Below are 18,467 nucleotides of genomic sequence, written 5' to 3' on the forward strand. Positions count from 1 at the left end.
CTATTGACCTTACAAAAATAAATAAAGATTATGAAGGAGCATTATGAACACTTGTATCAATAAATTAAATAACTCAGCTGAATGGACAAATGCCTGGAAATACACAAACTACCTACCTGACTCAAGAAGAAAGAGACAATATAAGTAGACCTCTAGCAAGTAAGTAGAGATTGATATAGGAATCAAAAACCTCCCAGAAAAGCTCAGGCACAGATAATATCAGTCCTGAATTCTACCAAACACTTAAAGAATACCACTAATTCACAAACTATTCCAAAAATTAGAAAAAATATAGAATAATGTTTTAAGGAAAACATTCCATCTACAATAGCATCACAAAGGGAAATATTTAGCAATAAAATTAACAAAAGAAGTGCAAAACTCATACTGTAAATACTGTAAGACTTGTTGAGAGAAATTTTTAAAGGTTGAAAGACAGCCCATGTTCAGTCTGTTACTTCCTCAAAATGTTAAACATAGAGCTACGACATATATGAACCAGCAATTCCACTCCCAGGTATATACCCCAAAGAATTGATAACACATATACAGGAACTTTTACATAAACGTTTATAGCAGCATTATTCATAGTAACCCCAAAGTGGAAAAAACCAAGTGCCCATCAGTTAGTTGAGCTAAACAATTGATGAATTGCTAAACGAAGTATGACATATCCATAGAATGGAATATCATTTGGCAATAAAAAAATGAAGCATTGATACATGCTATAAGATAGATGAACCTTGAAAACATCATCTAAGTGAAAGAAGCCAGACACAAAAGACAACATATTGAATTATTCATTCATTTATATGAAATGTCCAGAATGGGAGAATTTCTGGAGACAGTAGATTAGTGCTTACCAGGGGCTATCACTTACTTCAGTACTCGCTTCCATTATATTCTATTACACAGATGGTCAGCTCATTGGTTTACAATGCGGCCTCTCATGTAAGAATGCTTGTGTCCAAATCCTGGCCCCTCCTTTTATTATTAAGGAGGGATTTCTGGCAAGTCACTCAACCCTCTGAGCCTCACAAAATAGGTTATAGGTTTCAATCATGTTAGAAAAAAAGAAAGTGGTAGCTAGGCATGATTTTTTCAAGTGGGGACAAGTTCAGTTTTATAAAAAATTTCCCCCAAATTGCAGACTATATCTCATAGGACTGTATAGGATTGAATGGAGACTACACTGAAACACCATAATGACACAAGAAGTGGTAGTTATTGTTATTAATGTTCAATAAATTAATTTCCTAAAAGAATAATTTTTCAAATCTAAAAAATTTGTGTCAATAAAATCTTTAGTGACGAAACCTTTTTCTTCCTCAATTTTTTGATTTGATGGTTAAGTTCTGAATTACCTACCAGTTCTTACTTATATAAAATATTTAAAAAGAAGTGTTAGCATTTCCAGCTTTACGGGCTAAAAGAAGGCTTAGCTTTTGTTTATGTTTTCCTTTTCTGGTCTTGGACTTGCTCTTTCCTGCTGATTTGCTGTTCAAATAAAAATAAGAGTTGAAAACAGCTGAGAAGGCTCACTAGCTGGCTTTTGAAAAACTGAATATACACTTGAAACTTAATTTTTTTTTCTGAAATAAGCTGCTTTGTTTTTCTCTTCCACTTCAGGCACCAGTCTTTTGATCTGGAGGGCAATTGGTATAGACTAAATCTCAGTGATCCTGTCCTTACAGGACCTTTAATTTTAAGGCAGACCAAAGAGCCCCAGCCTTCCAGCAGAATCACCCCTGAATACACTCGGAGCATGTTTCTAGTATTGTAAAGGTAAGTAATTTTCTAGAGTATATACTCATTTGATACTAATAATGCAATTCCCTCCCAAATATATTAGAAGCTCATCAAGCCTAATTCAAATTTTCAAATTGGTCTTTGTTTCCAGGCATTTTCAGTGGAAAAAGATAGGAAGTATGTTTTTCTTTTAAAACAAAACTACACTGAGCTCTCAATGATGCTACCTATTCAAATACAAGATTATGGAGTTTTTGCTTAAACTTATTGATTTCACATCTGTATCTACTTTGCCCTCTGCTGAAAATCCCAGCTTTCGCTGACACCAACATAACTACAAATTTGCTTTAAACTATAATACACAGACAACAGTTCCAAAAGAATAATATCATTACTGAAAATAGTTTAAGCTTTTCTCATAAGCTTTCACGCTGTGGTGTCAAATTATGACTTTCGAGATCACTTAGAAAAGTTCCTATCTATGGGGCTGTGCCAACCACTCGTTAAACAGATAAAGTTCATTTTAATAATTTTTCTTTCAATATTAGGGATCCTTAAAATCAGATTGTTTAATAATTATGTAAATATGCAAATTGTTTCAAAGTTAAATTTACAAAACAAAGTATGAAAACCAAGTATACTCAGAGAATTCTGGCTTGTATTCCTTTCTTCCTACTGTTCCTCCCCCATTCCTGTCTCTACGTAAATTAAAAAAAATTATATATATCCTTCTTTAATGAATGTTAGCATACTATAAGTACTTTTCACTATCTGGAGTATATAAAGATACCTTACTGTTTATAGCTTCATGTTATTCTCTTATTTGGATGCACTATAATTGAATCAACTAGCCATCTCTTGATGGACATTTTTATTGGTAACCCTTTTTTTGTGCATTTATAAATAACACTGTAACAAACAGCCTTCTGCACATGCCTTCTTGTATTTTTGCCAGTGTATCTTTGAGATAAACTGCTAACAAGAGATTCCTAAAGAGATTGCTAGGTCAAATGGTAAATGCATATTTAATTTTCCTAGATATTGTCAAGTTTACTTTAAATTTCTGTATTTCTACAAGCAATGCATGAGAGTACTCATTTCCTCCACAGTACTGTCAAAGGAATATTCTGTAAATATTCAGACTTTTGTTAATCTGACAGAAGCTGCATTTCTCTTATTAGGAGTGGGTTTGAGTAGCTGTATTTAGGGGACATTTGCATTGCTTTCTATGAGAATTGTGTGTTCATATTTCTAGGCTTATTTTTTAAATATGCAGTTTTGAGTATTTCTTTCTTTTTAGAAGACCTTCACGTATTGGCCTACTAACTCTTTGTAGTATAGGAAGCTAATAACTTTTTAGTTTATCACTTAACTTTTACTTTATTTTTTTTTTGTCATGCAAAAGTTGTGTGTGTGTATATGCATGTGTCTAATTAAACTTCTTTTTCCCTGGATTTTAAGTATAGTTTAGGAAAGCTTTTCCTACAACCCAGTTATAAAAAGTTCACCCATGTACTGTATTCCTAATATAAGTATGGTTTTAAATTACACATTTGGAATTTATTCTGGTATATAAGCTCAAGAGATTCCTAAAAATTTACCAAGCATGAGCCCGTACAAGCTGGTTCCAGTATACCACTCACTGCTGGTGGGACATGCCATTGTCACTGACAAGCTGTTGGCTGGAGATCCATGGATTGTTTCTGTGTGTTGTTTCAGTTTGTATCTTCTTAGGTATAATGACTGTGTATGTTTCATCAAGCCAATAAAGTTCCTGGTGCCTCAAATTTTCCAAATTAAAAACCTCTTCGAACATTGAGAAAAGGTGTCATTATTTTTGACGAACAGTACATTACAGCTTCAAGGAAAGAATGTATAACTATTTGGTAAAAAATGTTCTATTCTCTAGTTGAGATTTTTTGAATATAAAACAGCAATCATTCAGTTGCATAATAGTGCTGCTACTTTTAGAAACAGCAACTGAATAGGGAGATGTCCTTGTAGGGAGATGGACATTATGTGTTAAATGGTCTTGTTTTTCACAGATTGGCACTGACTACTGCTTATAACACTTCATTCAATTTTTTTTTCTCAGGTTTAGGGAATTTAATAACCCCAAATGGACACAAAAACATAATATGTAATAAAGACTCACCACTACTAGAAGCATCGTTCAGATTTAGCAGTCCCCCTCCGAGCCCTCTGTAACTATGGTAACTGTAGGTCCCATTTCCGTTGATGTACAACACCTCCTGGGAGCCTGAAACAGCTGAGGTTGAGTAAGTGCCCTGGGCCGCCTCTGGTTTACACTGTTTGTCAGCTGGAGCAGATTCATCCTGCAATGACAATAGCATTTCATTATTTATCAAATCACTGTGCTATTTCACCTTGAACAGGACTATCTTATTGTTATCTACATGTCTGCATTGAACAAGAAGAAAAATATAGTCAACGTTAAGTCAGTACATATGCACATTTTCAACAACTTTGCTAAGAACTAAAAAAAGGAAAGCAAAGTAACAATGTGAGACAGATTGGAGATGGAGCAATTTGCAATTTCCAACTGAATTTAAAATTACGTGAAGAGAGTTGTTCACAATAGCCAAGAGAAGGAAGTAACCTAAATGTCCATTGACAAATGAATAGATAAAGAAAATATGGTATATAAATACAATGCAATATTATTCAGCCTCAAGAAAAGAAGAAAATCCTGTCATCTCCTACAACATGGATGAACCTCGAGGACAATGCTAAGTGAAATTAGCCATCACAAAAAGATAAATATCGCATAATTCCACTTATTTTCGATAAATTAGTCAAGCACATAGAATCAGAAAGTAGAATGGTGGTTGCAACGGTCTGGGGGAGGGGGTGGTGGGGAATTGTTCACTGTGTGATTCAGTCATGCAGAATCGGGGGAGTGGTTCCGGGGGAGAGGGATCCGTTGCATAAAAATGTGCATGTGGTTGACAATATTGGAAATTGTTGGGAGGGTGAACTTTACATTAAAAAATTTAAAAAAAATTTTAAAAAGAACTAGTTAGGGTTAAAAAAATTACATGAAGAGAAATAACAATTTGCAAAAAAATATTTGCAAAAATTGGCTTTCTTGGAATTCCTTTTTTTTTTTTTTTTTTTTTTTGTAGTCTGCTCTCTCATGTGCTCTCTCTCTGTCTTTTATTTTATGGCTATAGGAAAATTTATTGTGTGCTGATTCCACACTAGGCCCATTACATGCATCACAACAGCCTGACAAAGACTTGAGTAAACCCAGGGTTTTCAGCTTGTTTTTCTTTTCTTAAGTTGTGCTAGTGTCTACAAACCATGCTTCAAAACTTCTAATCAATGAAAGTTGTATGGACGCAAATTATAACTGGCAATAAATTGTATATATGTTCATAGCAAAACAGATTGAATGAATTTCCCTTCAGCTGTGAGTTCATAAAGTCTAAAATATATACAACATATATGACTTGTCTACTGCATTCTTCATCATTTCTCCTTTTTTTAATAAGAAGGAATTAGAAACAGATTTCTAATAAATTCTTAAGAGTGTTTTTCATAATCAGAAGTATTTTTCAGCTTATAAATTTAGAGTGCATGTTTAGGGAAATAAACTTTCAAATACATTTTTTTTTTTTGTGGCATCAAGTACTTGAAAAAGAGGAAAAGTGGAATAAGTTTGATATATGGATCCAGTAGTATTGCTATAGCCAGAGATATTCTAATCTTTCACGTAGTGAAAGCATTGCCATGACTATCAGAACTATGCAGTTATCACTTTGCTCTTGTTCTTCTGATCTTTTCAACTATAACTGACCTATTCAACTCTATTACACTCAGCTGTAGATCTTAGACATGTGATTTATAAGCTTTTCATCTTTTCATTTCTAGGTAAGTAAGATTATGAAATAAACAGCAAAATTCCTCAATGTAAATTAAACTGAAAATAAGAATTTTCCTGGCACTGCCTTTAAAAAAAAAAAACATGAACGGACGTAAATTGGCATATGAACTAGAAAGTCTAATTGTAATTCCTTGCATTTAAACCTTAGAAATCCCTGTGAAGGTAAATTACTTTAGAATAACACTCTTTCCTGGGAGAAACTGCATTAAAGAAGGGACTCATATACAATCAGATTTTATTGGTATCACTGGCTTTACTATTTAGACTGGGAAGAGAGCAAGTTCCAGATTTTATTTTTTTCTTAATACTGAAAGTTGGTCTTTGCTAAATACCCAACGGTGGTGGGTTTTAGACTGTGGTTCTCTACCAAAGAAGATAGGGGGCCTTCACCAAATTTACCATTTGTAATATGGACTTTTTCTAAAGACATAACAATATATATGTTCGGGGGGGTTTTGTACTATGATGAAATTTTATATTACAAATAGTAAGGGAGCTTAAATACTCTAAGATATTGAAGATGATATTTCCAGGAATCTTTGGTTGCTGGAAGCATGTGCCATAATAAGTAGGTCTAACGTAAATAATTGTAATAAATACAGTGCTACTGTAAAAAATAACTATTAATAAAGCAACATTAGTGGTACAGAAACATAGCAACGATTCGAATGTTAGAATCTGTAACCAGCTGTCTTTTAAATGGCATGTTACAATGACCGGGTGAGTGGAAAATGGTCTAACCAATGACGATTACCCCTCATGCAGTATCCAAAAGTCTTTCATAACGGTTCAGTGAAATGGTCTCCCATCTATGAGTGCTCATCTCCTCCCTGCCTGGGGACAGATTAATATGTGTATTTATATATATATATATTCTTCCATACTAGAATACAGACATATTTTATATATTTATTGCTTGTGAAATTAGCAAAGTTCATCAGAAGATTGATAGATGAATCTGTGATATTTACATGGGTGAATTTTTTTTCACACATATAACTTCTATTTCCTATAAAGTAGTACATCTCAAACTACTCTCCATGGCTTCTGGGGAAATGCCTCAGAGTCTTCCAGAGACTATGGGACAAGGGCATAGAGATATGCTTTCATATTATGTCTTTCCTCTTTACCCAGATGAGCAGCTCTGTCTGCTGTCTTCTACACTCATAAAATCACTGCATCTAAAGCATTATGAAAAACCACTGGGCTGTGCAGTATTCTTTCTGTAGAGGCATGTAGCCATTGCAACTCTGAAAGAAGGCAAATTATTCAATACTTCAAAGCAATTTTGAGTTTCTTGAGAAGGGGCTAGCCTCAAACCCTCAAACAATTCTACCACTAGTGTAACTTCCCAGTTTCCTGATAGAAAACAACTTGGGCAGCATGATAAAATTTGAGTCTCTTGTTTGAGAAAATTCATGGCTATTATGATACATACCCAGTTTATTTTTCTGTGTTTGGAAGATGACAACAGAATATACCCACAGGAGGAGAGTTTCTTAATGATGAAGAAAAAGGGAGAAGGCATTGTCTCCACAATGTTTTCTCTCTGATTCTTTGTATGATAGAATTAATTTGTATTATTAAACGTGCTATTTTTTAAATGTGCCTCATTCTTTTCATTATTAACTGTTATTCAAAACCACAGTAACTGCACTGAGCAGGCAGATAATTAATCCTATTAATAATCAAAACAGGCCTTGTAGGGAGTCATTTGTAGTCAAACACAGATCTGCACTATTAATGTTTTGGCAGTCGACTATATGTTGAGAAATACAGTGTATGAAAATCTCAGTCATATTTGTGCTGCAGTGTATTTTTGGGAGAAGTTTAATATAAAGTTAATTCATGTTTTTCTTGTGAATGATTACTATTATTGGTTTCAAAGAAAGCATAAAAAATAAGTAAATGACATAAAAAATAAATATCCCCTGGAGTCACATTTTATCTCTGTAAGCAACGTTTAATAAACATTAGTTCCTAAAGTTCTCAAATTTGACAGCTTGCCCCCGACGTTGCTATGAAGATTATTTTCAAAAGAGAATAATATTAATATGCTACAAGACTGCATATCTAGGCAATGAAATATATTTTATTCATCAAAAACGAGAAAAAATCCTATCCCAGATTTTATTAGACATATTTCTAATTTTCTTTTAAAAATTCCATTAAAAAAGATAGCATCGATATGATGGAATGGCCATCAGCATTGCACTAGATAATACAGAGTTGTTTTGATTCAGATTTCTTTGATTGAAAATATACAACAGTGCTTCCCTGGTGGGGCAGTGGTTGAGAGTCCGCCTGCCAATGCAGGCGACACGGGTTCGTGCCCCGGTCCGGGAAAAAAAAAAAAAAATATATATATATATATATATATATACACATATATATATACAACCGATGAAAGAAACAGTTATGGTGACTTTTATAATTAGGCTTTGGCCTTATCAATAGATATTTCCTTTATGTATATAAGTATGCATCTCAAATTTAGGAAAAAATTGGGCTTAGAATAGGAAGGGGGATTACTTACAGATGGATGGCAAGATTGGAATGATTTAGAAGAGTAGGCATTGTCTACTCATTACCCTCTCATCCACACACTATTTGGGAAGATTGGTTTGTACTCCTTTGTACTCTATCCGTAGAAACTGGAAAGGACAAATTTGAGTTTGCTGAACCTGATCTGGTACTTGGACCATACAGATTGAATTCCTAACTTACTTCAGCTGCCTAAGGAATCCTTTACTCAGGTACCTTACATAGACATGTTTTTCAAAATTAAATCTGACTGGTTCCACTCAACTTTTTGACAATAGGTTTCAAAAAAAACATTGCTTTTATATCTCCCAAGAATTCCACTTTTTCTTAGCTTTTATATTCTCTACCATCTGTTAAATATGCTGTATATTTTCATTAACTTTTCTCTGCCTATAAAGATTATCAGAAAATTCCAGTAAAATTTTCTGCTTGATTCAATAATCCAGATACCTTTCTTCTGTTTGCCTTTTACCTTACAATGTTATAGCAATTGGAGTTTGCAAGACATTTTTGCATCAATATGGAATTACATTTTTAGTTCATCACTGCGACGGTCAGGGTACCAGTGATGCACCTTTTTAAGGTAAAAAGAAAAACTTGCATAGACCTCAAACAAGCTTATCACTGCAAAATATTAAACATGTGGATAATTCAGGCATCAATTTGCCTGAACTTTCTATTGTTACTAGACTTCTCCTATCTTTACATGTTCTTTGTAGTCTGTCTATAGAAGCATTTTTACTTTAAATTACTCCTCTAAATGTCCTCTTTGCTCTTTAAGTATGGATGAAGGGAGGGAGTGCAATTTATTTCACATATAAACTGCTGGAAAACATCTCTACCTTCTTCTTCCACTTGATAGCAAGTATTACAGAACTAAGCACATGTGGCTAAGAGTTTCCAGGGAAATTCATACAAGATCTGAGAGAACCAGAGCTCTAATTTAAACTGCTTTCCTGCTAAGAAAAAAAAAAAAAAACAGTCTGCACTAGAAGTAAATGTAATTATTACTTGGGATGAGGAGAAGTGATTTATGATGCCATCAAAACACAAACATTCACACATATAACACTCAGGGAGTAACTTCTTTCATATGGTTAAGAGCATCCATACAGTCTCCACTTGTTGGCCACACAAATGATTAAGATGCCAACACAGAAGCACTTTAAAAGTGACCTCTCAGATACGATTTATTTATCCCCAATGTCAGTTACCCAAAATCTTCTAGGTATGATTCTGGAAGTCTTTACTACCGGCTTAAGAAAATTAGGCTCAACTGGGAAAAAGAGTTTTGAAAAATACAATGAAAGTTTTTTTTTTTTAAAAACTTGGCCATGGCAGACAATTTTCATCTTCTCCTATTTCTTTTTGAGTAAGTAGAAAAACTTGACTAATGATGCTATTTCAACAGGATGTTGGGAGGTAATCATAGGTGGTTGCAAAATTAGAAACAGGTGTGCCAGCATGGTTGAATGAGCAGAAAAAAGAACAATCCCTTCCGAATGTCACTCTACATAATAGATTCCTTCACAGCTACTTCTAATGAACATTATGTGCAGTCAGATAATAAACATAATTCCATCTGAATTATGTATCTTGAAGGAGCCATATAATTGAGATCTTAATTCCTACACACGTTGAAATAAAAGCTTACAGGTTATTATAATTTAATTTAAACTGGGTGCAAAAATTACCCACCCATTTTGATACTTCAAGTATATTCATTGTGAAATAGTCAAACTAAGGTAATTAGAAAAGCCATCAAAATAGTGATGCCTCAATCACTGAGTGATAATGGTTTTACATTAATGTGAAAATAAGTTTTAAAGGGAACATGTATGAAACAACATGAAATGATCTAAAAATAATCTAGTGATGAATTTAAAACGCATCACTTAAGTCTGACTACATGTTGGTGTTATATGTACACATAAGTAAAATATGTTTTTTGTTAACTTTCCTCTCCTTAATAATACTGCTTCTGATTTACCATGGATAGTGTTATATGTATATAATGTTCTGATTTACCATGTTGACTGTGGGTGGAGAGTATCTAGTAAGAAGAGAAATATCATTGTTGACATATTTCTTCAAATATCAGATATAAACTTTATAATTTTATTTCCATCTACAATGAAAAACTAATTATTCAAGAAGTCAGTAATTTTTAGGAGTTCTGTACTCTAACTTCTCAAACATACACACAAGTAAACCCATTAGTGTTCTTGAACATACTTGTATTTGAAGAGTAATGGTAATATCTTCCTTAAGATATTGGATTACTTTACCCTACTCCATAATAAATTTTGGTAGAAACAATATAACTCAGCTTCTTTTACCCTTCCATTTTTATTCTCTTGGAGTCTGTTAATTTCCCTGCAAGATTTCATCCTGTTTATGACTTCATCTACCTCTTTACACCAAAGAACTCTAAATCTAAATCTGTAATTAAGACCTTTTCCCAGGTCCGCATTTTCAAATACCTACCGCACATAACTAACTGTATGCCCCACAAGTGCATCCCACTGAGTATGTATGTCAAAATTATACACTTTATCTTCTCCCACTCTTACTTTTCCAGCCATAATTTGCTCTGCCTTCTGAATTCTTGATTTCAATGAACGACACCTTCATCTATCTCTGTAGTCTCCTGAGATAGAGATTTGTGCCGTATTCAACAGGCCCCTTTTTTATTATCTCATATGTACAATCCAGGACAAAATCTTATACAGCCATTTTATTTCTTAGTGAATTATTTAAACAATGTTCTATTGAATCCCTTCTATTTACTGGGCTACACATTCAGCAAAGTAGTGGAGATAGATCCTCAGATCCCTGCCCTCAAGGGACCTATAGAGGTATGAGGCAGGGGAGAGACTAGACAAGAAGAAGAAATAAAAAATATAAGTTATAATACTAAGTTCAATAGTGGTAACCATTAAAAATGAAATAAAATAGAGTTATGTAAAAGAATGATTGGAGATGGGTGTTCCAGAGGGTGCCTTTCTGAGAAAAAGACGTATGCCAATCAGCCAAGAAATGGAATGATAAAGAAGAGGCAGTCATGTGAAGATACAGGGGAAGAGGGTGTGTCTGTGTGTGAGTGTGTCTGTGTGTCTGTGTGTGTGAACATTGCACTGAGATCCACTCTACACTTGATATGAAACATTCCTCATATCCAAAGATCTCTATGATCCCTGGGGTTTGGTTAAATTAGGTAATGTAAACATCATATAGCTTGGACTAGAATTTGCCTTACAACAAGAAATTGTAACAACACATGCTTTTGCTGGTACACTGAATATTCTCAATTTTCCCCTCTAGATGCACTCTCTAACACTGCTTCCTGGGTGTATAACCACCGTGAACTTAACAGCTGGGCTCACCTGCTCTCTGGCTGCTAGGGTTTCATCAACAGGAAGCCCTGACAGGAGTTTAGAGAGGAGAGCAGAGGGTATTTATCCCCCAGTACCCTTTCCTGCCGTGCCATGGTCTGAGAGCTGCTGTGCTCCTGGATCCTATAAGACAGCCCCTCATCCATGGCTTTGGTTCCCATCAGGTTCTGCTAATAGTTCCCTTCCATTGCTCCTCCAGGCTTGCTAGTCCTAGAGTACTTCACCATCTCTTCTTGATTTCCTTGGCCCATCTCACACCTATGTAAATAGTCCCTTTATTAAACAGTCTCCAATTACTCTTTTGAACAGGTTACCTGCTGGGACTCAGAATGACACAGTTCTGTTCACTATTGAGCCAACTAGTGAACGACGAGTACACTTTCTTTATTCCCTCAGTATTAAAATTTTTGTGTGTGGTGTATGTATTCCAAAACACTATTTTTAATTGGCTAGTATTCCAAGACGCTATTACTAATTTCCCCCAAATTTTCTATCACAAATATAAAACCTCTTGGAATATTTTCCATATCAACAAATCCATCAGGGGTTCCATCAGTTCCGTATTCCCCCTCTCCTGGAACTCTTTATCTTTTTATTCCAATCTAGAAAGAGGATTCTCTAGGTCTGCAACATAGTGTCATTCTCCATATATTTTTCCCTCTCTCCCATTTTGTCTTTTCTCTTCTTGGACTCATTAACTTCTTCCTTGAGTTATGTTATTATTCCAGTGGACAATATTCTCCAGTAACCTTCTGAGAAAGGCTATACATAAGATAGACTCCAGAAAATTATTTTAAATTATTTTTACCCTCATGTTTGATTGATAATTTGGCTGGATATAAAATTTTCTTCATAATTTTACAGGTTTTGCTCCCATATTTTTTTAGTGTTGAGAGTGGTTTTGCTGGTTAACATCCTCTGGCTTTATGATTCTTTATATGTGACTTTTTTTTTTCCCTCCTTGGACCTTCGAGTTCAAATTTGTCTCTCTATCTCATGTGCTCTGGAACTTTCATGATGATGTGATTGATGTAGGTTTTTTGCATTTACTGTCCTGATAACTTTATGGGCTCTTTCATCCCGCTAATGCAGATTCTTCAGTTTTAGGAAAAAAATTTATTTTTGATAATTCCTTCCTCTCTATTTTCTCTATAACTCGAATTATCCAGAGGTTGGTTCTCTTAAATTGATCCTTCAAAAAAAAAACCTTTGTATTTCATTTTCCATTATTTGTCTATTTTTTAAAATTTCTGCGTAATTTCCCAAATGGCCTTCCAATTCTTAAAACGCTTTTTGACTATCATGTATATTTTTTATATTCCAAGAGTTTGATTTTGTTTATTGTTCCTTTTCATGCATTAATTTCACATTTTGAGAAAATACGTTTTATTTTTTTAAATCTTTCTGAGGATATGAACTGTTTTGCTTGACAATTTTCTTCGGTTCTTTGCTTTGCTTCTGATATTTGAGTGCCAGGATCTATAGTTCTTTCCCTCTCTGGCTCCTCAATTTTCAAGAGAAGAATTCTAGTCTCCTTAGTGAAGGGAAAAACTAGGCTGTCTATTTTTGGAGCTAAAAAGTGAAAAAGACCTGTAGCAGAGATATGTCATCTTTAGGTTGAAGAATTTATTTTGCACATTTTCAGAATATTTCTCTTGCTGCTATAACTGGTATCCCTGGGTTTTGAGCTTTTTGCCTCTATTTCTCTACAGAATAAACCTCTTATCTCCTCCTTGGGTGGGAAGAAAAAGAGGTCTCCTGGTAATACAGAATTGAGGAGGGCATCTAGGGGGCCTAATAACTTCTCGGATACACTGAATCGATTATCTTATTTTCATTTTCATGTAACTCCACTTTCTGAAATACCTGGTGCCCTCAGTTCTTAGACGTTCCAGGGTCTACAGGGGTTGACTGGCTCCTTATCAGTATCTCCCTATAGTCACTTGGAGGTCAGATTTCCATTTTCCAAAAATGAGGTGAATCTCTCATCCTTTCCTGAGTCCTCCCTCATTCTCTACCTCCGTGTAGATCTAAACTCTTTATTTTCACTGTCAATCTCTTTAGTAGGGTTTTAGTGGGGTAGAGATAAAGGCAAGGATTCAATTTTCCAAGTCAGAAGACATGTACACTTTAAAACTTTAATGTATTAGATTACTGGTAGGAAAAGTTTGTGAAGTAACGCAATATGTTTAGCATTTGGAGAGTTACATTAAGTGTATCTTTTTATTTCAGATTCTTGCCCTTTGAAATGGTTTTAATATATGAGATGGCAAACTCTATCTGAAGTTCTCTTTGATAGAAAAAGAAAATTTAAGATATGTAAGCAGAAAAATCACAGTTTCTATTATAATGGCAGTGTAAGTCATTAAAGTTTATAAATTAAACATTTTAAAACTCTGTTAATAGTGGTAAGAGACAACACCTAGTAAACTCATCTCATTTTCTTTGTGAAAGAACTATTAATAGAAAGGCAGATCATGGTGACTTTCTATACATAAAACAAGGCATGTGGCAAAATAAGGCAGAGTTGCTGAAAGACAGTACCATGAGGATGATTCACATCTAATAGAATGACCACATCCAAAGACTAGTGAACAAATTGGTGCAACAAGAAGAAAGATCTTTAGAAGGCATGCCACAGGGTTTTGACCTAAACCCTATGCTATTCAATATTTAAATTGAGACACATAAGTACAATGACGAAATCCTGAACATTCAGAAGCAGGATGTGAAGAAGGAGGGAAAACACTAAACAATGGGGAGTCAACAGCAACAGGATATGAACAACTTCATTATAGGCTAATACTTTATAAGACAAATTTAACGGGGCTAAAAGTATAGCCTTACACTTAAATCTAAAACATGACCGATGCACACAAAATGAGGAAGAAATATAACATTAGCACCTCTGCAAAAATGTACAGTTATAATTAACTAAAACATTTATTAAAATATTTATTGAGCACATACAATGTGCAAGACACTGCAGTTATAGTGAAAGATACAGACAGGAAGTTTGCTTCCAGTGAACTTACAGGTTAGCATGGGAAACAGGTAACACTTCAGATTTAATTATAATTGATTTAAGTCTAGCCATAGAGAACGTTTAATATTAGGAATGCATAATAGGAGACTTAACATACAATTATGTCAATACAATTAGACAAAAATATCTAATGTCATCTTAGGCTGCATTGATAAAAGTATATAAGGCCTAGAATGTGGACCTGCTGGCAATTAATTATTCCTTGAATAAAGAATGATGCTAACTCAAAAAAAGAGAAAAATATTATATTATCAGGTAATATTTATTGGGCATTTACTATATGCCAGGAACTGTGCTAATTGACCGTCATATTATCTTGATCCACCCATCCCAATGAATTAGATATTGTTAAACTCTCATTTTAACAATATGAGGCACAAAGGTTGCCAAGGGACTTATCCAAGTTCACACAGTGCTAAGTATAGTAACTGAGATCTAAATGTGGGAACTCTGTGTAGTGTGCAGACTTAACTGATGTGCTTGGCTGAGCAAGTCAAGGATTCCTGGGAGCCGCACTATAAGCCATCATAAGCCGAACATCATCCAGGTGGGAAAAACCAGGTTGCTGGAAGACCTCAACGCTTTATAATGAAGTTAAAGGAACTGAAGGTATTTAACTAAAGAAGACAAAAAGTAGTATTTGTTTTTTCATCAGGGAATTATCATTATCAGGCTTACTCTGTCAAACACTGCTGGGAACTCTTTTACAGGTGTCTAGAACAGGTAGAGCGAAATTGGTAGCCAAAGCAGACCTTACCCACTCAGTGTTCCACAGTATAAGTTAATTTTGTTAGGCACTTAAGACACAAAAGGCAGAAAAGAAAGATGGCTAGCTACATTATTTTAATATCCAGTGCTTATGTATTTTAATGGGAAAGAAAGTGACAATAGAATTGAGAAATTTTTCAAATAAAAAAAATTCTATTTTCTATCTGTTTACCTAATAAATAATACTATGATGGATGCTAAACATTAAGTTTTTTTGGCATGCTTAGTACTAAATATATCTATTTTTAGGTGTATCTTCAGATGTTTATAGGTAAAAATTAAAGCTTGTTTTTTAGTCTTTTAAAATTTGCCAACTGCCCTAAACTATAGCTTCAAATAAAAACATCATTCAATTATTAAGGAAGGATTGTTTTTATTCTAAAATAGCCTTTAAAAATAAAATTACGCAAAGTGAAGAATAATGGAACTGCACAGGATATTTCTCCATGAATTCAGCCTTATCTTCACTTCAAAACTTCTCTTTGTTGGGATTTACTCCATTTGTTTTAACACAGGCACTGTGCAGGAGGCTGGATTTGCTGATAAGCAGTTTTTTTGTTTTTTTTTTTTAATTTCCGTACGAAATCACCAAGGTAATGAATAGTTTTTAATTTCCAGGAGCCTAAATTATGCAAATGAACTACAACTTTCTTTCCTCCTCCTTTACCTTTCATGTGCCCTTGCAAAGGGAACGATGGGATACAGTTCTGTGTATAAACCAGTGAACAGCATGTAAGAACATTCCAGTGCTCATCAGAGGCTCATCCAGAGTTTCAGTAAAATGCTGGGCCCTGCCCTCCACCCTTTTGGTCCTGGTGTCTTTGGGTGGACAAAGAGGTACAGTTCTATCTGCCCTGCAGAGAACATCTAAATAAGGTTATATTAATCTTTGTAGAGCTCTTAGAGTACTACAGAGTAAAATGCTATATAAGTTGGGTATTTAGCAATATCCACCAAAAAAAACCAATATAATCATCTTCAATTGCATAGAAGGCTAATTTAAAAATGAGGACCTCGTTCTAAGGTGTATGCCTTTTCGGGGTTGCTCACTGAAGGCTGCCTTTTCCTAATTGGGCTCACTCATTCCTTCCACTACTTTTTTTTTTAACATGTTTATTGGAGTATAATTGCTTTACAATGGTGTGTTAGTTTCTGCTTTATAACAAAGTGAATCAGCTATATATATATACATATATCCCCATATCCCCTGCCTCTTGTATCTCCCTCCCACTCTCTCTATCCCACCCCACAGGTGGTCACAAAGCACCGAGCTGATCTCCCTGTGCTATGCAGCTGATACCACTAGCTATCTATTTCCATTTGGTAGTGTATATATGTCCATGCCACTCTCTCACTTCGTCCCAGCTTATCCTTCCCCCTCCCCTTGTCCTCAAGTCCATTCTCTATGTCTGAGTCTTTATTCCTGTCCTGCCGCTAGGTTCTTCACAAACATTTTTTTTTAAGATTCCATATACATGTGTTAGCATACAGTATTTGTTTTTCTCTTTCTGACTTACTTAATTCTGTATGAAAGACTCTAAGTTCATCCATCTCACTACAAATAACTCAATTTTGTTTCTTTTTATGGCTGAGTAATATTCCATTGTATATATGTGGCACATCTTCTTTATCCATTCATCTGTCAATGGACACTTAGGTTGCTTCCATGTCCTGGTTGTTGTAAATAGAGCTGCAATGAATACTGTGGCACAAGACTCTTTCTGAATTATGGTTTTCTCAAGGTATATGCCCAGTAGTGGGACTGCTGGGTCATATGGTAGTTCTATTTTTAGTTTTTTAAGAAACCTCCATACTGTTCTCCATAGTGGCCGGATCAATTTAAATTCCCACCAACAGTGCAAGAGGGTTCCCTTTTCTCCACACCCTCTGCAGCATTTATCGTTTGTAGATTTTTTGATGATGACCATTCTGACGGGTGTGAAGTGATACCTCACTGAAGTTTCGATTTGCAATTCTCTAATGATTAGTGATGTTGGGCATCCTTTCATGTGTTTGTTGGCAATCTGTATATCTTCTTTGGAGAAATGTCGATATAGGTCTTCTGCCCATTTTTGGATTGGGTTGTTTGTTTTCTGGGAATTGAGCTAATGAACTGCTTGTAAAATTTGGAGATTAATCTTCTGTCAGTTGCTTCATTTGCAAATATTTTCTCCCGTTCCGAGGGTTATCTTTTTGTCTTGTTTATGTTTTTCCTTTGCTGTGAAAAAGCTTTTAAGTTTCATTAGGTCCCATTTGTTTATTTTTGTTTTTATTTCCATTTCTCTAGGAGGTGGGTCAAAAAGGATATTGCTGTGATTTATGTCATAGAGTGTTCTGCCTATGTTTTCCTCTAAGAGTTTTATAGTGTCTGGCCTTACATTTAGGTCTTTAATCCATTTTGAGTTTATTTTTGTGTATGGTGTTAGGGAGTGTTCTAATTTCATTCTTTTACATGTAGCTGTCCCATTTTCCCAGCACCACTTATTGAAGAGGCTGTCTTTTCTCCATTGTATGTTCTTGCCTCGTTTATCAAAAATAAGGTGGTCATATGTGTGTGGGTATATATCTGGGTTTTCAATCATGTTCCATTGATCTATATTTCTGCTTTTGTGCCTGTACCATACTGTCTTGATTATTGTAGCTTTGTAGTATAGTCTGAAGTCAGGGAGCCTGATGCCTCCAGCTCTGTTTTTCTTTCTCAAGATTGCTTTGGCTATTCAGGGTCTTTGATGTTTCCATACAAATTGTGAAATTTTTAGTTCTAGTTCTGTGAAAAATGCCATTGGTAGTTTGATAGGAATTGCATTGAATCTGTAGATTGCTTTGGGGAGTATAGTCATTTTCACAATGTTGATTCTTCCAATCCAAGAACATGGTATATCTCTCCATTTGATTATATCATCTTTAATTTCTTTCATCAGAGTCTTATAGTTTTCTGCAGACAGGTCTTTTGTCTCCTTAGGTAGGTTTATTCCTAGGTATTTTATTCTTTTTGTTGCAATGGTAAATGGGAGTGTTTTCTTAATTTCTCTTTCAGATTTTTCATCATTAGTGTATA

The 18,467-nt window shown here is 34.7% G+C and overlaps 1 protein-coding gene across 3 annotated transcripts in view; it reads right to left on the reverse strand.

The window, feature by feature from the left end:
• The window catches only part of NOL4 (nucleolar protein 4), a 393,075-nt gene that overhangs the window by 34,183 nt on the left and 340,425 nt on the right, over positions 1-18,467 (reverse strand). For all 3 annotated transcript variants that reach the window (XM_024120911.2, XM_024120909.1, XM_024120913.2), the window contains one exon: positions 3,905-4,085. In XM_024120911.2, the coding sequence (XP_023976679.1) occupies positions 3,905-4,085 (181 nt within the window). The remainder of the gene's footprint in view (positions 1-3,904; positions 4,086-18,467) is intronic.

The sequence above is a fragment of the Physeter macrocephalus genome, chromosome 19 (genome assembly GCF_002837175.3).
Source record: "Physeter macrocephalus isolate SW-GA chromosome 19, ASM283717v5, whole genome shotgun sequence".
Classification (NCBI taxonomy): domain Eukaryota; kingdom Metazoa; phylum Chordata; class Mammalia; order Artiodactyla; family Physeteridae; genus Physeter; species Physeter macrocephalus.